Source organism: Glycine soja, chromosome 16 (assembly GCF_004193775.1).
Source record: "Glycine soja cultivar W05 chromosome 16, ASM419377v2, whole genome shotgun sequence".
Classification (NCBI taxonomy): domain Eukaryota; kingdom Viridiplantae; phylum Streptophyta; class Magnoliopsida; order Fabales; family Fabaceae; genus Glycine; species Glycine soja.
This window is the reverse complement of record NC_041017.1, coordinates 34,154,299-34,175,092: the sequence shown is the minus strand read 5'-3', so window position 1 is coordinate 34,175,092 and position 20,794 is coordinate 34,154,299. Positions and strand designations below refer to the sequence as shown.

The 20,794-nt window shown below is 33.5% G+C and overlaps 2 protein-coding genes and 1 long non-coding RNA gene across 4 annotated transcripts; 1 reads left to right on the top strand and 2 right to left on the bottom strand.

The window, feature by feature from the left end:
- Positions 1-5,260: 5,260 nt before the first annotated feature.
- On the bottom strand, positions 5,261-7,556 carry LOC114390885. The gene is made up of 2 exons (XR_003662024.1): positions 6,113-7,556; positions 5,261-6,045 (listed from the first exon to the last, which is right to left on the bottom strand). It is a non-coding gene; the product is annotated as an uncharacterized LOC114390885 (long non-coding RNA).
- Positions 7,557-9,741: 2,185 nt separating this feature from the next.
- On the top strand, positions 9,742-16,112 carry LOC114391214 (plastidial pyruvate kinase 2-like). The gene is made up of 12 exons (XM_028352252.1): positions 9,742-10,163; positions 10,236-10,523; positions 11,464-11,629; positions 12,356-12,490; positions 12,638-12,748; positions 12,853-12,941; positions 13,083-13,145; positions 13,264-13,439; positions 13,964-14,066; positions 14,173-14,321; positions 14,746-14,854; positions 15,789-16,112. Exons 1-12 carry the CDS (start codon positions 9,927-9,929, stop codon positions 15,894-15,896), a joined length of 1,734 nt encoding a protein of 577 aa, XP_028208053.1. The 5' UTR covers positions 9,742-9,926; the 3' UTR covers positions 15,897-16,112.
- A 1,830-nt stretch (positions 16,113-17,942) lies between these two features.
- On the bottom strand, positions 17,943-19,504 carry LOC114391285 (acidic endochitinase-like). Of its 2 annotated transcripts, none has more exons than XM_028352372.1 (3): positions 19,050-19,504; positions 18,096-18,672; positions 17,943-18,053 (listed from the first exon to the last, which is right to left on the bottom strand). In XM_028352372.1, the coding sequence occupies exons 1-2, from the start codon at positions 19,450-19,452 to the stop codon at positions 18,182-18,184; spliced, it is 894 nt and encodes a 297-aa protein (XP_028208173.1). In that variant the 5' UTR covers positions 19,453-19,504; the 3' UTR covers positions 17,943-18,053; positions 18,096-18,181. The 2 variants fall into 2 exon arrangements, with proteins under 2 accessions (XP_028208173.1, XP_028208174.1); XM_028352373.1 differs by having other exon boundaries at positions 17,945-18,047; positions 18,092-18,672.
- Positions 19,505-20,794: the final 1,290 nt, after the last annotated feature.

Here is a 20,794-nt window from a genome sequence, read left to right as displayed (position 1 = left end):
CTAGCACACCTTGAACTGTTTGTCAACGAGTCTCACACTCTCTGGGGCCAGCAAGGAAAGATAAGTCACAGTGCAATGACATTCCCTATATTATATGGTTTTTAACTGCATAAATGAAGCCACAAATTTTAGTTTCAGAAATATCCTTAACCGTTTAGAGCATAGCACTTATTTTTTTCTTTTCTTCTTAGATTATGTCAATCATAGGTGTTTAAATTTCCAATCAAACCAGCTTGAGTGAGAGTTTGCTAGGAAATTTCATGTGACACACTAGAAAGTACAACTTATGAATGATGTTTTCATACTGTACCATACCTGCTAACATTTTTGGAAATATTACCCTGATGCCAGAAATAGTTATATTGACAAAAGTGATGCAACCAAAACTTTTTGCTTTCCTCTCTTATTAATTTTCTTGGTAAATTAAAGTGTAAGCTTTTATTAATAAAATCATGGTCAAGGCAGGCTGAGAAGGCAGAGATGATGCGATTATGAAAAGAAAACAATCAAATATTATTTCATGAGATCTAGTAAAACAAAAGCATTTAACATCTATGCAACAACATTGGTGGCAACAGGTTCCTAGACCATATGAAGACAGATCCATCACCATGCTGAGAAATACAATAGGTGGCATCCTCAGTATTGAAAAATGTGTCAAAGAAAAAAAGCTGCTAAGCTAACTAACAAGGCACAGCACACAGCCAATTGTAAAGGAGAACATGAAGCAGCCTAAACTGACATCAAACTGCCACTTGACATCAAGTTTAAATTTGAAACAATCAGACGCAAGTGGTTGAAACTTCACAAGGCAAAGATAAAGTGTTGTAATCCTAGCCACACCTTCATCAACATCAGTGCACAAAGCTCAACCTATTTATGAAAGACTTTTTTCCATACACTGCTGTTTGCCCTTAGTATCATGAAATCCAACCAACAAATTTGAGGCAACCCAGAGGAGCACAACCTACAGAAACCAACTTAGTTTTTGTAATTGTAGATATGATGCAAGCCATAGTGCCATACTGAGAAATCAAACAATAATACAAATTAGAAAAATGTAACACCATGCCCTTGTTTCTTAACAGACTATTAATGCATAACTCTACCTGTTTCCTATCATTAACACTATCTGTAACATGGTTCACAATCGTTTTTGAACTATACTACTATTACATTGGTAAATGACTTACATTAAATTTAATATGGTGTCTCTACCTTTTTCTAGAATCGGTAATTTCTCCATTTAATATATCCTAATCGTAACCAACCTGTCCAAAACTCAATCCTAACTGTTAAACAGCAAAACTGGCAAGGAGAAAATTGAACCTTGTTTTTTGGTGCATTAAAAAATGGGCCTTTTATTATCACTAGAATCATGTTATTATGCATTTGTAAATTGTAAAAATAGCATCCAGATGCAATAAATTTTCCCAATATCTGAATTTCAAAGCTTGAGTAACCAGGGACAACTAACATAAATTGTCTTGTATACAGTAACATAAAAATGTAAGGATTTTTATATTGTTATCATTTGGCATCATTTAGGGAATTCAATCAGGTTTTGAATTATGTCACTTCACACATTTGCTACATCTAGTAAGATTAGGAAAAGAAAAATCAAATACTGTTATCCTGAAGCAATAGATCAAAGGCAGTTTACCTGGAAGCCAATCCGGTTAGTCAATCATGAATGAAGGAGGAAAGATACAAATTGTGTATTGGGAAAAAACAGCTCCTTTCTTAGGTTTTCAATTTAGGCCCAGTTTAGCTCCAGTCTATTTTCAACTCACTATAACTTAACATTTCAAAGATATCAATCCATATAGAGGTTTTTTCTAGGGTGGTAGAGGTCTGCAACTACATATTTTCTATTTTGTTACTCAAGCCCTGCTGCAGATCAACTAGAAACAAAGGCACTAATGAAAGTAAAAATATAACTCTTTTCTAAGGCTATCACAGTAATGATGGAAGGGATGGGGACATTGGGGTGAATTTGACAGTTAGGCAAATCAGTTTCCAACTGCCATATATCCAGAATATAGAACCTTCAAGTGGCACAGCTATGAGGCATGATTGCAGGTTGACTATTGGACCAACAGTAGCTTGCATAAAATTGTTGTGTCAATAAATAAAGCAAGCTCGGCTTCCAAGAGTTTAGAATGACATTAGATATATATGAAGCACATTTCATAAGTAATAGGTGATCGTGCTGAATTCTTATTAATATGCATTGTCATACATCATGTCAACAAGACAAAGTTTTCTTTAATTTTTAAGCTTCCATTTTCTGGGTCATCTTCTACTTCATGTCAAGTGAGAGATTGTGTATCTTGATGTACAGTGTTGGCTACAATCTAGCAAATTCAGTTATAAAGATGGTTGCTTCTCTACATCTTTTCGTGTCAGATGAGAAATTTGTTTTCTGAATTAAATTCAACAAGGTAGGAGCTAAATCCTCCCAACCAGAGGATAATTCCTGAGTTAATGATCAAAAAACGAAGCTACAGAAACTGAAATAACTAAAGAAAAAGGAGCAAACTCCTTACAAGTTGGAAAAGAGAAAAAAATAGACGGAATGCTAACACCAATAGATTGAGAAAATGAATCTCTCCTCTGAACAGCCCAACCAAACCTCCATTACCAATATGGAATCCCTCCCCCCTCTCACAGTTACATTCACTTCCTAAAATAATCATTCTCCTTCTTCCTGAATCCTCTTCCCCATTCCCTCCTTGCCACGGTCAATTTTATTATGTCATATCTTCTCTCCCACTAATTTCCCTTGTGCAACATGTTTCTTCCTCCTCTAATACATACACTCACTCACACGCCTACATCCTTAGGCCAATTTTGTTTCCCTGCACCCTCTTTCCTTTCCTCCCAAAAACCTTCATAATGAGCCTATCAGTGTATGAGAGAGTGAAAAATGTGGGTTTTACATTTATTTGGCAGTGTCTACTAGAAGTATGCCGACATTATATGCACAGGCCTACTTTCATTACTACCATTGTCAAATATTCAATAACACAAGATGCATCCTGTTTGCAGAAATATAAAAACTATCACATACAAACTTCATTGAACCCTTCAGCTAATATGCATAGTTCAACACCTTAAAACCCTTTCAATAACCACAATCATTTGATTCTCTAAATAATCAAATTATTATCTACAAGCAAATGGGACAGCAATCAGCATAATTAAATACTGTGAAGACTATTTGTTTGAAGACAATCTTTTCTCTTTGGAACAGCTTAACTCATCATATCATGTAGGCTGCATAATTTCTGAATATTTAAATCCAGTTCTACAGTGAAGTGAATTACAACAATTAGCCTTACTATTAAATCTATTTATCTAAATTTCACAACTAACCAAAGTTGATGAACGACATAAAACAAATGTATTCCTGACTCCAAAATCTAAGCACAAATTCCAGGGATAGCTGTATCTAATTCTAAATTAATAAAAGGATATACTTTAACCAAAAAATTATTTTTGTTATCCAAGGTTCCACACCAAGAACTGTACCAGTGACCTGGAGCATAAATAAACTATAATTTCACTACTCCTGAGGCTCCCTACAGGCTTTAGGTATATTCAACACAGCGTGGTATAAAGACAAATAGCAAATTGACTCAATTTATGAAATGCCTGATATTTTAGCTATTTTTAGTTTTCTACCAACTACTCGTTAAGCAAGGAGAAAGCTTCTGGCCAAAGCTATTAGCCTATCAGGTTTACTGATGACATGTAGAACCTAAGATGGGAGATTGATGCTTTGACTGAATTTCAAATTTTGTTCTAGTCTCCAATTCTTGAACATCATACATGTATCTTAGAATTTGGATTAAAACTCAACTGTACAAGACCGGCTTGTAAGGTGAGAACTATCCAAGCCTCATAAGCACTACTTGGGCCATATCTCTATCATTATTTACATGTCTTACAATCCACCACCAGACACTGAAATTAACTTACTGCATTTTATTATAGAAACTGATAATAAAAAGGGCTAAGTATCCAAATTTCAAACTGTAAGGAAACAATGAGTACAGTATTAAGAAAACAGAGGACCAAATCAACGCATGATAGGCCCAGCAGACTGAAAAGGAATTAATGTCCACATCTGATTAAAAGCCTAATGAGGGGTAAGGAGAGGTATTAGCTCATATCTACGGAGATCACAAGTCAACAACCATCAATTGCTTCAACCTCAATGACGTAAACCCCTCAGTGTTTCTGCATGCAACAACAAGACTCGAGGGTCTCTACGCATATGACAAGCAATGCTTCGTTGACAAGTGGCATAGACACAACAGCATTCTCCACCAACTGAACAGAATGCATGATTTAAAGACTTAACAACTGAGAGACTGAGCGACAATCACAGATTAAGAGACAGAAAGTAAGGATCATTATGGGATGGATTTGTATTTGATCATCAAAATGAGCAACTTCCCACTCCACAACATGTTCACCTCCTTTAAAATGTTTTTCCTCTAAAAGGGATTTAAGATTGATTTCATAGAAAGAGTCTACTTGTGTCTTTGGAAAACCATGTGCCAAATGATCTAATTTTCATATAAAAAAACTTAGAATCCAAAAGTTTAGGACAAAGACAACAGGGGAAAAACGTTTTCTGCTAAATCACTTTTTCACGGGATGAAATCATGGAAAATGAATGAGAAGTTGAGAACAAAAAAGTAAACATATGTATGCAAAACAAAATCATCTAAAAGCATCCACAAACAACTTAATTGAAAACATCATCTAAATCTTCCAGGAATAAAAAGAAAAACCACATCTTTATATCTCGTCTTTCATTCTTTTCATTTGGTGATTATATCTCATGTGTTTGGTCCTTTTATCTGGTAAAAGACTAAAATGTCAGATGAGGTAAAAGATAAAAAGGTCAGATGATAAATTGAATGCAGAATCATCAATTGAAATTTAAAATAGTTCCACTTCATTGTGCAGCAATATATCACTGATATCAGCAATCATAACACTTGAGACTGAGACACGCGTTCCTTGAATAATCCCCAACAAAATAAACCATAGGTTTTGAAAAGGCTCCAATTAATTATGCAGCAATGACATCAAGGGTAATGTCAGCAACTTTACACCTAAGACAATTTGGATTATGCAAACAAAATATGCTGGTGTTTTAAATCTTAAAAGCTCCTGTTTCTTTAAAAAGAACAAGAAATATACAGGAAAATTGAGTCGACTACATGAGATAAAGCATTTCAAATCATCATCATGTCAGTTTCAGCTTGGTTTGATATTTGAAACACAAACAATTACACCAGTGACTTAAACAATCATTGAAAGTAAATCAGATCTACAGTACAATGAGAAGAAAAAGAAACACTTGTGTAATATCGAAAAATTGACCACTACTATCTTTATAAAAAAAAGTATCTTAAACCATATATGACTTTTAATCACACACGCGAGTGCCAGTGCCATTACACATTTACACAGTGTATCTTCTTTAAGATCTGTTTTCCATTTTAGATTTCTAGATCAATGCTTCATCAAAAAATCCCTCTTTACAAATCATAACATTATACAGAGTACAGACAGACACTTAGTTGATAGCCTTTAATCAGTAGATCCTGAAAAATCATTTTTGCATTCTGAAGTCTTCCACTTCGCACAATCCATCCATAAGTATCGTGGATGTGTACATAGGCGGTTTTGAACTCCTTGGTCTTTAGTTTTCTTGAATAATCCAATAGCCTTTGGATGATCGTTTTTGCACAAAGCATCTAATATAGAACTGTAGGTTATCATATTGGCAAGTTGACCTCTATCTGCCTCTCATCAACAAGATCTCAAACATAAACGATTCTATTAGACTATGAAGCATGAACATTTCAGTCCCTTGTCGTGTCCGGTGTCTGACACGCGTCCCTATCAGTGTCCAACACCAACACGACACTCGTATTACGTTCTATATTTTTAATATTTTAGACATTACATGTGTCACGTGACCGTGTCGTGTCTGGTATCGGTGCTTCATAGCTATTAGATCTGCACAAACCATCAATGAGAGTAAGTGTAGGTTATTGTATTAAGAATCATAGACAAAATCACATACCTCCATCCGGCAAAACAAAGTACACGAAAACAGGCTAAGATAAATACTAAATCGAATAACTTATCGTTGAAGCACCACTCAACTGCTATTTCCCTTTCTAGACCATTGATCAAGATGCTCGTGTAACAAGGTTTAGAAATGGGAATAGCAGTTGGATAGCAATTCAACTTCACAAATGATCCAAAAATCTCGTTTAATTGGATAACGGGTGGTGTTTCCGGTGAATTTTCTAGCGAATTTGGCAGATCCTTTTCTCTACAGTTGTTCCTCCTAAGACTCCTCTGTGCACGGACGGCAGCTGCAATAAAAGGCATGTATCCAAATTAGGTTAGACATCAGATTGAACTAACTGGTGCCCTTTATAGGGGATAAATAAATAGAGCCCTCAGGCCCATAAGTCCAGTTACTTGATACACGTGTCATTAGGAGTAAAGAAAATAACAGAGATGAGGATAGAATTTCTTTCTTTTCTTATCTGTTGGGATTACACTCGCCCCCACTCTTTAAGTGAAATGTCAAAAACAACCCTTCTCATCCTTCTTACCCCAATCTGAATCCCTAATCCCGGAGGCCTCCCATCACCGGCTTCTGCGACGTCGACAGCGCCACCGTCAACCCCGGCCCCACTCCTGCCGTGTTAGGTTTGAAAAACACCACCTCCTTCTCCACCCCTTCTCCGCCACCACCACGCGAAGTTTGCTTTGCCTGGGTTCTACGCCGCACACGCCCTGCCACCGCCTCAAGCTCTCCGACCTCGTCCGCGACGATTGCATTCCTTATCCTCCGCCAACGCCGATCGCAAGCCACGTATCTCCTCCAAGGTCGATCTCCAACCACCAATAGTTTCGAGGTACTAGATCTGTGTTACAATCTGAGATTTGAGCTTATAGATTCCAGATCTGCGCTTCGAGGTCGTAAACGGTGTCGTTCCAATTCTGGTTCGAGGTTCAAGATCATCTTCTTTGTGGCACTCGTTGTAGTCAATCCTCTGGACCCTCGTCGCCACCCCTCGCCGTTGTTGCCGCTCTGCTTGTCTGTGGTCATTTCCTTTTATTCTTTTTCATAGTTTGTAACTGATTATTTGCACCGGTCACCTTCTTCATTGAATATTAAGGATTTTTGTACTGATTATTTTTAGAAATTAGAATATTTGAAGGAATTTCGGATTGAATATATTGATCTTGATATGGTGCTATTGAGGTTGAATTGGGCTTGAATCTGAAAATCTTGTGTGATTCCTTTGAGAGAAAAGTTCTGAAATTTTCGGAATTCTTTGAAATTTTGATTAAAAAAAAAAGTGTTTTATTGATCTTTGTTATTTTGTTTTCTGATAATTGTATTCTTGTTTGTGCTGTTTGGAACTTGACTGTGTGTCTAGTTTTTGCAAATTTTATGATTTTTTTTCAAGTCCTGGGTTGGGAATTGATGAAGGAAGGGGATGGGGGTAATATTGGAAGGAAAAATATAAAATTATCACATGTGAATCATGTGTCAAATTGTACTGACGGACCAATGGGCTTTACAGTGGCATGGGATGGTTAGTGTGTCAAAACAAGTAAAGAAATAGAATTAAATGTAATAAACGTTAATTTTAAGATAGATAAGTATAATTTATTATTATTTATTTATAGTAGGTTTGATTTAAAAGAATATGGATAAAATATTTAAATTAAAGTAATGTCTAAAAGATTCATATTAATTTTTGAAATTTTCATTATTGCACATCTTGGTGGCATGTAGGGTCAGAGTATTACAGGTCGCGTAATATGCATAAGAAACAATGGGTTGAATAAGGCAAACACCATTAACATTGTGAATGAATAAGGACTGAGACTGGGAATTAGAATAGGACCTTGCAAGAATGAAAGGAAGAAACTTTGGCATGTAAAGAACAGAGGGAGGGATAGCAAACCTTAACCTCGACAATGACATTGTGTTGTGTCTGAGTTTGCTCAAGTACGAGGTGAGGTGTGCCTCCAACGATGCTTCAAGTGTGACAAAGCCTATAGGGTTCTCAAAGCTCTTTCAGCGTGAACTCATCCATTATTGGCAACATAAAGTGGTCCAATCTTATTCCAATCACCAATACTCAGATTTTATGTGCCGTTTGGATATAATAAAATTATATTAGATGGAGTAGATTTGATTATCTTTAAATCAGGTTAGGATTAAAAAAAAAGTTAGGCAAATTAGATAGTGTTTGACTTTGATCCTTATTTTTTTTATGCGATTTTAGTATTTATATTTCCTAAAATTTGTAATTTTGTGTAAATTTTTTTATTTTGCATACATTTATTTCTTTATTTCTTATATTTTAATTAATTATAAAAATATTTTGATGATATCTTAAATTAATATGTTAAATATACAGATTAACTAGATAAAAAAAAAAAATAAAGTATATACAAAATTAAAAATCAATTTAAAATTGTGAATTTTTTAAAATGTGATGATTAAAATTACATGAAAAAATAAAATCTAAAATTGCATACCATGAATTAAAGAGAGATTAAAATTATAATTTAATCTCAGTATTATAAAAGAATCATATTTTAGTTTTTTCTTGATCTTTAATAATTTTGTATTCAAAGTTTTCATGTCTAGCCATCTAGGAATAGCCAAGGTAACACCTCTTAGAGTGAGTGTTAAGTTGCCCATACTATAATGACCCCAAAAACATATAACACCAAACAAAAAAAAGCTTCTTTCCTTAATCCATGCATTTAGAAGTAAGGACGAGGAAGGAACAAACTAGTTAGCCTCCTGTTGGACAATCAAATTAACACAAAGCTAGGGAGTTTAGACTAAGGAAGGTTTTATATCATAAGGGTTTTTTCTCTCTATTTATAAACACAGATTCCCATGATTTAAATCATTATCAACATATCGGTGCTATTAAACTCAATTCCTTATTCCTATAAATAAGATTTTAGATTTAAGTTTTGTGAATAAAAAAAGTATAAGAAAATTATTAAAAATAATCAATAAATTAACTTATAAAAAATCCCATTAAAAATTATCAAAGTCGTTAACCTTAGATTTTTATTTTTCTAGGACTTCTTAGCAAGGGTGTGTTAGTTGTTGAGCATTCAAACTCATGACGTGGCGTTGAACGTCACTTTGGGAACAAAACTCCTGCAGGACACTCTGGTGGTGCATCTTTTATCCTGTCCTTTTGTTCCTGCATGAACTTAGTTTTAAAGCTCTTCTTGTTGGAGCTGCCATGAGTAGCACCACTTGTTGGGTTCGACACATCTTCCATGTCCTCCCTCAGGATCTGAGTCCCACGCAAGAGCATAAATCTGAGATCAATCTGGTGACTATAAAATGTGGTGTTTCATGGATCACTTATGAAAGTTGTCCACAACAACATAAATTGTCCCTTAATAATAATCTTTCAAATACACTCTTTATCATAAGATAAATTTGTTAGAAATTATAAAATTATGTGTTTCACTTTTTATTTGATCAACATATTTGTAAATATTTTGTAATTTGTATTAAATTTTAGCTAATAAAATATGTGTAATTGTTTGTGAGCAGATTTAAGGAAATACAGTCCATTTTTACTGTGAAAAAAAAAAAACAGAAAAGAAGTACAGTCCATTTCAATAAAATTACAACAACAAACACGTTGAACAGAATTCAAACACAGTAGTGTCCTTTGTGTTTCGATACGAACAAGGCTTCCTTCTCAGAACCTCCGCCAAACTTAGCGGCGATTTTTCCAACTTCCATTTCCCCCCTCACCTTCTTCTTATACCCCTCACACTCTCTTCTTCCTCGTCCACCCCATTTCTCTCTCTTTCTAACAATGGCTCAGGTCGTGGCTTCACGATCCATTCAAAGCACCCCATTGTGCCCCACTTCTGGATCTGCACGTGACAGAACCCAAAACCTGTTAAAGCCTCCATCTTTTGCTTCCAAGGTGTTCCCTTTGGGAGAGAACAATAACAAACGCTCCAAACTCAGGCTCAGAAGCCTTCAGATCAGTGCAAGGAAATCTGCCCCTTCTGAAGTCATCCCCATGTCACCCGAAGATGATCCAAAAGTTCGTGTTTTTTGCATTTTTTGAGTTTTTAAGGGATAATTCTTGTGACCCTTTTTGTGTTTTGGTGTTTAGATTGAGGAGCATTTGCAACATTTACGTGGGGTGCAGCCATTTGGTGAGAACTCTGTTGGAATGTGGTCTAAGCCAACGTTTAGGCGCAAGACGAAGATAGTGTGCACCATTGGACCTTCTACCAATACGAGGGAAATGATTTGGAAGCTGGCTGAGGCTGGCATGAATGTTGCTCGGTTGAATATGTCTCATGGGGACCATGCTTCTCATCAGAAAGTTATTGACTTGGTTAAGGAGTATAATGCTTCTCATGAAGACAATGTGATTGCAATCATGCTTGACACAAAGGTTGGTTAGTTCTTCGCTCAAACATTTTGTTTTCCTTTTTGTGTTTTTAGACAGGGATCTGCTGTTCATGTATGTTTGCTTTGTCACAATGTTGTATTGGACATAAGTGGATCGTTTCCTCAATAATGGTTTAATGCAATGCTGCTGTTGATGGCATTTACCAAATTACTATCATAAAATGTTATAATCTCAAATGCTGGTGTCTTATTAAGTAATTCAGTAGCAGGCAGATTTGGTATCGATATAGGTAATTATTGATATTCATTTTACTTTTTGTTTCTGTTCTGGGAATCATAATTAAATGGCCAAGAGGTAGTGGTTTGACTCATTGTGCTACATATTACCATAATTTAATTTGGAAGCTTGTGCCATTACTCTCCGTTGTCTAAATTCTATTTAATGGTGTCATAGAGCCAGGTATTCCTTATTTGATGGGTGACAATTTCTATCCTCTTTCTTTAACCACTGAGAAATCGAGAATGTGATGTATTTGTATTTAGGCCTTATGTTAAATAGAATAATTACCATTCCTGGATAGGGGCGTTTAATTATAATTATAAGATTAAAAATTGTCTTTAACCCTGAAATGCTGAGCAGGGTGACCACTTTAACAAAATTATAAATATAAGATTAAAAAATTATATAATTCATATGCAAACAATCAGAAGTTTAAAAATGACCAAGTTGGAAATTTTATGAAAAATAGATAGTAGAGTGCATGTCTGATTTAATTAAATTTGAGAATAATTGATTTTCTTTTTCAAAAATCCTCTCAGGAAGCTTTTGGTTATAAGCTGTTTCGAACAAAAAATAAGCTAATATGAACATTCACAGGATCAAATATGTGGCATATGCACACAATTCCTCCCAAACATTTTTCTTTTCAAATCATGAGTATTTGATTCTGTGTTTTCTAATATTTCTTTTTCTTCTTTCTCAGGGTCCTGAAGTTAGGAGTGGGGATTTGCCACAACCAATTACATTAATGCCTGGGCAGGAATTCACTTTTACTATTCAGAGAGGTGTTGGAACTGCTGATTGTGTTAGTGTGAACTACGATGATTTTGTGAATGATGTGGAAATGGGGGACATGCTTCTTGTCGATGGTATGGTTATCAACTGATCAACTAAAATGTTCAAACTCCATAAACTTTTTGTTATGCTGCTGGATTGATAAATTAGCACTTCAACATAAGTGTAATTTATGCATATTTATTAAATTTCATTGAGGAGTTTTCCCTGGAATGGGGGACAAATCTCAAAGTTATTACAGAGTTAATGCATTCTTACAGATAGGCATCTTGAGGCCAGCTTCTGGTGAAATTATTTATCACTTATTTTTGAGGTACATTGGTAGCTTTTTTTATCTAAGAAACATGTTCAGGGTTAATGAAGAAAGCATTTGTTTGTACAGAAGTGTTGTAATCTATTGTATACTGTCATTATGTTTGCACACAAACATGTTAGGACACTGTTATCCTGGCTTCCATCTTTGTTTGTGCAGGATAATGGGATGCTGTTTAGATCTGTTGCATAAGTTTCAATCTACATATGAAATTAACTAAACTGTTGAAAGATGTAATGCTGATGTTCTTCCAAAGAATATGATAGGCTAGATAGAACATATAACATATCAACAACTTACTTGACACTCTTATATAAGGGAAACCTAGTGTAATAAAATTCCCACCATGCGGAGTCCAGAAAAGGGTCGGACCCATTATTTAACATTCTTATAGTTGTATAATATATCCACTTGTGTTTTGTTCTTAAAAGGTTGGAACTTTTGAGTGAAAAAGGTAATGATGCTTACTCTTTGATGTGTGATGTAGGTGGTATGATGTCTATGGTTGTTAAGTCTAAGACAGAGGATTCTGTGAAATGTGAAGTTGTTGATGGAGGAGAGCTCAAGTCAAGGCGACATTTGAACGTTAGAGGAAAAAGTGCAACACTACCTTCAATCACTGGTCAGAATTCAGATTATGAATCCCAATCTTGACAATGCTCTAGTGTCTATTTCTTTGTGTGCCTTGAGTTGCGTGGGAGGGTAGTTGCTCAGGATTGATGTTATGGTGGTTTCCTATGGACATAATATTCACTTTAATTTGTTGCAGAGAAGGATTGGGATGATATCAAGTTTGGAGTGGATAACAAAGTTGACTTCTATGCTGTTTCCTTTGTTAAGGATGCTGAAGTTGTTCATGAACTGAAGAATTATTTGAAGAGTAAATATCTAAAATATTTTAAAAATACTTTTTAAAATTTATCCGATTAGTTTTGCTGCATATTTAGATTATAAATATGATAAATTTTCCACTTGATACTGCAGGCTGCGGTGCTGATATACATGTCATCGTAAAAATTGAAAGTGCAGACTCTATACCAAATTTGCATTCAATTATCACTGCATCTGATGGGGTGCTAATCTAATCCTTGCATTATTTCTTTATGCTTTAGTGTTGCATGTATATTGCTTGTGGTTATGAATGATAGAGATTGTGGACTATTTCTGTACTGATTGCTGATACTGACCTGTCTATTTTTACCTTTTTTGTTTAGGCAATGGTTGCCAGAGGAGATCTTGGCGCTGAGCTCCCTATTGAAGAGGTTCCACTTTTGCAGGTAAACTTCTTTACCTCTGAAAATCTGTAGTAAAAATAATTATCAATTGGTATCATTTATGCTGCTGGATGGATGTCATGTTGAGCTCATCTTAACATCGGAATGGCTGTTATTGTAGGAAGAGATAATCAACTTGTGTCGTAGCATGGGAAAGGCTGTTATTGTGGCAACAAATATGCTAGAAAGCATGATTGTTCACCCAACTCCAACCAGAGCAGAGGTATCAGATATAGCAATTGCAGTTCGTGAAGGTTCTGATGGAATAATGTTGTCTGGAGAAACAGCTCATGGAAAGTAAGTAAATAGTTTTCCTGCACCTAAAGCATCCAATTACTTTGAAAGGCTGGTCTTAGAAGTTTGTGACTGGTAAGGGGACCATTTTACCACTTAGTCCAAACTCCCCCCCCCCCCCCCCCCCCCCCCTTAAAAAAAGGCAAAACAACAGTAGTATAATACACACACATTTATGAAGTGTATTTGATGAGAGCACAAGAGAGTGAATTTCAACCATATATCATATATCTCCTCTCACTAGAAGTACGAAAAGAAAACATAGTTGATCATAATTCATAAATGAATAACATGTAGTGTGTGTTATTGAAGGTAAGTGAATGATTTTGCATACTTGATTATTAATATTCAGTCACTTTATTTTAGTGGTAGCGTGTATATGACTTTGTGGAAAATCTTGGCTTTGAATTGTAATTTTCGTAGGTTTATACAGAAGCAGGGGTGCAGGTTGAATATGTGAAAATAGTGCAATTGTTTCATTTTTATTATCGAGCCAAAAAACAATTATTAAATTTATTTTACTGCAGGTTCCCACTAAAAGCTGTGCAAGTAATGCACACAGTAGCATTGCGGACAGAAGCCACTATACCAGGTGGTAAAATGCCACCTAACATTGGTCAAGTGTTGAAGGTTTAAGTCAATCTATTTGTTGCCATGTTGACTTTTTGTATAATCCTTTGCACTTTCTCATTTAATTGTCTGACCTGAAATTTGTATTTTTTTTTGTTCAATGTAGAACCACATGAGTGAGATGTTTGCATACCATGCAACCATGATGTCTAACACCCTTGGAACCTCAACTGTTGTCTTCACTAGAACGGGTTTCATGGCTGTCCTTCTGAGTCACTATCGTCCTTCTGGGACCATATTTGCTTTTACAGATGAGTGAGTTCTTTTTGTCCCCTTCTTATTGATAAAAAGGCACTTATATTTTTTTAAAGAAACTTATATGGATATTTTGATTTTTCCCCTTGTTTGACATTTGTTCAAAAGTTAACTAAGATTTTTCAATTTCTTGGTTGAATGTCTGCACAGAGTAGCATACAAAATTGCATGATTGGTCACCTTATGAAATGTTCTGATTTTCTGAGTCCTCTAGGATTTGCAGATAATAAATTTGATGAATCAGCTTCTTTAAATGAATCACTACTGTTCCATTTTTGAGAAGCTATTAGATGTAACAGTTACCTATGGGTTGATTTCTTTTGTTTCATTGGTGTATTTATCTCAAAAAATGAGAATCACTTTGCATGTATCTGCTTGAATGCATTGACAGATTTATTATCTATCTAATTTGCTGGTCATGCAGGAAGAGGGTACAACAGAGGCTGGCTTTGTATCAAGGAGTCTGTCCCATATACATGGAATTCTGTGATGATTCTGAGGCAACTTTCAGAAGAGCCTTGGATTTGCTGCTGGTAATGTTTGGAGGATGTGTACAATGATTTACAGTGTGTTTATTTTATGTGATTCTCGCTTTTCAATGCACATTCAGTGTCATGCCTTTCTTCCAGTGGATTGGCATTGAACACGACTCAACAGCATTCCAAACACAAGCTTAGTTGTTTTGGATTCAAATTACTTCTACCAAGTAACATGATAAATGGTAGTTTGAACTGATTTTAAAATCTCCATATAGTTTCCCACTCGGGTAGTTTTTAGTTTTTACATTCAAGATTTATGTGTTTGTGTCTATTCATGCATGCGGTACTTTATCTATGTACCATCATGCGAAATTCTTGCCACTGGTGTATGGCGTATGCCAATGCTTCATGTTGTACTTCCCTATGAAAATGTCTACTGTTTCTACTAATTAGCCTTGCTTATGACAACCTTGTTTTTGTGCTATGCCACTAATGAGTAGGGGACAATTGGCTCTCCAATTCCAATTTAAGGGCATTTCTCTATCAAAGGAAAAAAAATCCTTTTAAATGATTTGTCTTTTGTCAAACTTACATTAAATATAGTTTTGATATATGATATGATTGTTTACACGTGGCTATAAAATGAAATTCATTAACTAGTAGAACATACTTCTTCCTCCAAAATACTACTCTCACCTTAAGGTAGTGTTTGGTATAATTATACTTGGGTGTATTATAGATGAAAGTTTCAAGCATTGGTATGATTCTCACACCTCTACTCTCCACTTTAATTCAAATATTTTACTTCTTTTCATCTCAATTCACTTTTGTACCTTTTTCATTCTTTTAAACCAAACGGACCCTAGATGGACTGCTTAAATTGGGGTTTGTCCTGTCATTTCCCTATTTCTTTTTTTCTTTATGAAGATGGATCCATGCGATTTTTGTTGTTTCTTTATGATCATATTTGCATGGTTTCTGTGTGCAGAAGCAAGCAATGGTGAAGGAAGGAGAAGAAGTAGCACTTGTACAAAGTGGTAGGCAACCCATATGGAGGTTCCAATCCACGCACAATATCCAGGTTAGGAAAGTGTAAACCAGAAGAATGGAGAGTGGCCACGAATAATGTTTCAAGACACAGTACGTTTAGCTTCACAAGAGCATCATCTTAGTATTGCCTCTTAGTTGGTTGATGCTAGTCTTTTTTTTTTCTTGGCTTGTTTAGGTTCCTTGTTCTCTTCTAAATATTTTGTCACGTAAATGTTATTGAAATTTTGGTTAAGAAATTGAGATCAGAAATATGCTTTCAGCATCGAGGAATGACTTGTTTGTCGCGCTAAGTATGGAGTATGGATAAATGACTTAATAATAGTTTGATGGCTCGGCTCGGCGAGCCCTGATGCAATGGTAAAGTTGTGTATTGATGACTAATTAGTCATGAGTTCAAATTTGAAAAGTCTCATTGCATATATAAGGAGGTTGGTGCTTTTTGCACTCTTACTATTCTTGCATTTCCCATTATAAGGAAAAGTCTATTCCTGATTACATTCTTGAATGAGCTTTCCATAATGCAATGGGAAATGCAGAAAACAATAGTGGGAGTGTAGGAACCCATATAAGGATAATGTTGCTTCCAATGATCCTTTTACATATTTTTGCATAGCAAGGAAACGTGTGTTAGTTTTATTTAATAAGAGCTTATGTAAATAAGGTTTATTAACCTAATTTTTTTTTATATTTTATTTGATAAGTTTGTGTGGAAATTGAGTAGTTTCATTTGGGTTAGTTTAGCCATTTATTTTGTCTAAATAATTACGGTTTTAGTCTTTCAAAAAAGTTCTAACTGATTGATATTCTTACTTTTCAGTACTAAGATATATAAACATGTATTTTGATTTTACCCTTCTACTAAATACTGTTATCTTGAATGACTTAATATTTATTGAAATTAAGAAACAGAATAAAGATATTTTAGTAAAATTATTTCCTAATAAATACTATTTTTTTGGAGTATTTATTTTGAGACACGAATTAAGCTGAAGTGTTTATATGACAAATTCTAACTAAATTCAGTGGAAACTTTTTGAAATGTTATGTTATTTTCTTTTCATCAAACTTAAATGCTAGGACTCTAGTAATCTATTTGAAGTAAAAAAATGGCACTGCCTTTAATTGTATTGTTATATTAAACATTAAATTAATTGTATTCAAAACGTGAATATAACACGCGTGTCACGGGATGTTATTATTGTCTCTATAGTCAATGCGACAGTCCAAATTCTGTGAATTATTGTAAAAATAAACAGAGATAAAGGCCTACTTATCATGTCACCAACAATTATATTTTTTAGTATGTTACTATAAGTTTATTTTTAAATTACTTTAAATTCATTTTAATAGATCGGTTTATGTCTAATTTCATTTTTTTAGATTATAAATCTAATCCATTTAACTAAATATGGATTGGATATTGATTGAATTTAAAAAAAATCAATCTAGCCACATGAAGAAATCAGGTTTCGTGCACTGGTGACTAAAGCGAAAACACATATATAACTACATAACAATAATTTATTATATAAATTTATCTATGGTCAACCCTAAAAAGAAGCAGAAAGTCAAATTATAGATACGTCTCAATCAACGATTTGTAAACTAATAAAATAAGAACATCCCCATCAACACGTAGTGTTAGCTTAATAAAAAGCAAATTTTATGAAAAGTTTTATAATAATCATGATCAGTATAAGCTAGAGTGAATATGTCACAAATAAACATTTCATAATCAATTTAAATAATTTTTAATTAAATATAACGATTTTGTTATTAAATATATTAATAATGATATATACTCTACGATTTTAATATTTTTAGTAATTGATTTAAATTGAAAATAATGATATTTATTTTTATATAAATTTATTAAAAAATATAAAAATAAGAATATTAGTAAAATTAAATTTTTTCTTAAATTTTAAACATAAACTTCTCATTCAATCTTGTGAATATTTAAAATAAAATAAAAGTATTTATAAATAATAAAATATATATCAAGTGTATATTTGCTAATAGAAGAATAAATACAGAAAATTCTCTAGAAGAAGCGCAAAAATTTCAGACTATGGTAGGGTTGAAAATGACATATTGCGCAATGAACTATTTATTATTTTGGTAATTATACCATATGTAACTTGTAGGTGACATATTACAATAAACATATGTAGCGTTCAAAACACATTGAATATATATATATATATATATATATATATATATATATATATATATATATATATATAGTAGAAAAACCAATCACGAGTGGTGATTAGTATTATTTAAATAATGGAATTAATGACATAGTTTTTCTATAAGTCTATAACATGATTAAACACTTCCAATAATAGCATTACTATAACCATTTTGGACATCATTGAATCTGTTCCAGAGCATGACTCCACCATACTTTGAAGACTGTTTAATCACAGGAAGAACCTGAGAAGTCAACACATCAGCGGGCACAAAGCCACCACTTGGAGCAGCTGCCTCAGATGCAGGAAGCCCCATGAAGATTTGAGAAGCTGGCACTGTGATCCATTGGTTCCATGAATTGATCAAATTGTTGGTGTTTCCACTGGAGTATTGGCATGAAGGGTTGTTGTAGAATTGAACCCACACATAGTCAAAAAGCCCAGTTTGGATGGCTCTATCCAAGTGAGCATCAGGGATTATGCACTGTGGGGCTGCAGACAAGTACACCTTCCTTTGTGAGCTGAAGCTATTTAATGCCCTGGCTAGGTCATCATAATGGTCACTCCCACCAGATTCAATGTCAAAGTCAATGCCATCCAATATAACATTACCTAATGGCCCTGATCCTGAATTACCAGATGGAAAAAGATTAGTAGACACTAATATATATATGTTATTCAACACTCAGAGAGGAAAAGAAAGGAAAGAAAAATATGCATACGATAGATAGTATAATTTGGTATGAAAAAAATAATAAAGAAAAATAACATATATTAATATTTGATAGTGTTTAACACACAAGATATTATTAGCAGCACACTATTTAATATACTCTTTCTAAAACACTTTATTATTGTTGAAATTTATGAAAAATTACAAAATCTTGTTAACCCCTCTTTCCAATATTTAATACAAGATTCAGTCATTTTTAATAAATTTCATTTAATAATAAAAAGTATATTTGAGGAAGAATCTATAGATATTTGTGTATTATTACTCTTACCGGTTTGACCTCCAAGGAAATTCTGCCAGAGGTAGTTTGCAAGTTGAGTGGCATCATCAGCTGAGCTGAGGGAGTAGCTTCCAGCACCACCACCTAGGGAGAGCAACACTTTGATGCCAAGGTCTTGGCAAGTTTTGATGTCACTGCTCAACCCAGTGCAGCCATTGTTGTTGGGGTCACAATGACCTGCAAGGTTGAGTTGTGGAGTTTGGCCGTTGCCAAAAGTGGACAAGAAGGCTATGTTCACATATTGGTAGTTTCTAGTGTTGCAAGCTTCTGCTAAGGTGCCTTCTCCACCGTTTTGGCCCCAGTAGATAGCGATTCCTGCAGCATGGGAATGCTTGAATAGGGAAAGGAACAAGAGAGGGAATAAAATAAGTGAGGCTTTGTTAAGGGTTTTCATGTTGGGTTTTGGTGTGTTCTCTTAGCTTCTTGGTTTGGTTTAAGATGGGAGACATATAATACCTATTTATAAGTGTTGGAGACGTGTGAATATAAATGTTGGAGCATGAAAAGTCTATGAGCCGTGTCTTATTGGATATCAGGAATGTATATAGAAATTTCTATGAATGTATATAGTTTTTAATATATTATTTATTATTAATTAGAATTTATTAAAAATTATGAAACATAATTATCCAAAAAAATATATGAAATAATGAGTAAGACTCATTAAATAAAAAGTAAATCTTACAAATTTTTATAATTTGTAATAAATTTAACTAACAATTTAAAAAGTGTGTTATAAAGTATATTATATATTGCTAACGTTTCTCTGAAGATTTTATATTATTAATTAATTTAAAATTTTCTTAAATAAAAATTTAAAAGTAATTATTACAAAAAATATAATTTATATTTTTAAAAAATTAGTACTTTAGCTTGTGTCGTACACATGATACGTATTTTGTAATAGAAAATTATTAACAAATAATTATTTTTAAAATATAGAAATTATATTTTAGATTTATATATTGTGATATAAAATCATATTTAACTATTGATAATTTTTTTGAAATAATAAAATTAAATTTTAAAATTCAAAAATAAAGACGAAAGAACCAATCTAGATTAAATAGATAAAATGTTAATAAAAACTTATGAAAAATACTCTGATTAGAAAATAACTCTTAAAAAAACTGTTATTTAAAATAATTATTTCAATATTTATAATTAAATAACTGTCTAATTAAGAAACTCTCTGTATCTTCTAGAGTAACATCCCATTAACTAATTAAAATAGCATTATCGCGTGAAGCAAAAGTGGGACTAGAAACATACTTGGTCAAGTTAGGTTGAATAAATGCTGCCTTAACCAGTAAGTTAAAGAGTTTTTTTTTTAAACTCAAAATGGTCTTAGGTTCTTAACCTATGAATGTTGAAGTTGACACGTAATATCTAGAAAACAACCAAGTCAACCAAGTATGGTCTCTACTATTATTGGTTCGGACTCCGAAAGTTGAATGTGTCTACGGTTGCATTCAAAACTTTTCTTTACATAGATTAATTGATAAATATTTCATTTATATATATATAAATTTAAATTAGAATGTTCTATTTTTTCCTAGTTGTACCAAAACAAACTTAGAATGATCTTATTTATTACTTCTTTTTAATGAGATATATAGTGTTTATTTTTAATTTGAGTTTTATTAAAAATTAGTATTAATACTTCAGTATATCAGTATATATAGTGTTTATTTTTTTGAAATAATATTTCATGTATTGAAAAATAAACCCCGATA

Excerpts from the sequence above, each read along its gene's own strand:
- LOC114391285 (XM_028352372.1), bottom strand. The coding sequence starts at position 19,452 with ATGAAAACCCTTAACAAAGCCTCACTTATTTTATTCCCTCTCTTGTTC. Across the intron at positions 18,673-19,049 it reads TTTCCTTGGAGGTCAAACCG|GATCAGGGCCATTAGGTAAT; the intron begins GTAAGAGTAATA and ends CTGGTAATTCAG.
- LOC114391214 (XM_028352252.1), top strand. The coding sequence starts at position 9,927 with ATGGCTCAGGTCGTGGCTTCACGATCCATTCAAAGCACCCCATTGTGC. Across the intron at positions 12,491-12,637 it reads AACACTACCTTCAATCACTG|AGAAGGATTGGGATGATATC; the intron begins GTCAGAATTCAG and ends AATTTGTTGCAG. Across the intron at positions 14,855-15,788 it reads GAGCCTTGGATTTGCTGCTG|AAGCAAGCAATGGTGAAGGA; the intron begins GTAATGTTTGGA and ends TTCTGTGTGCAG.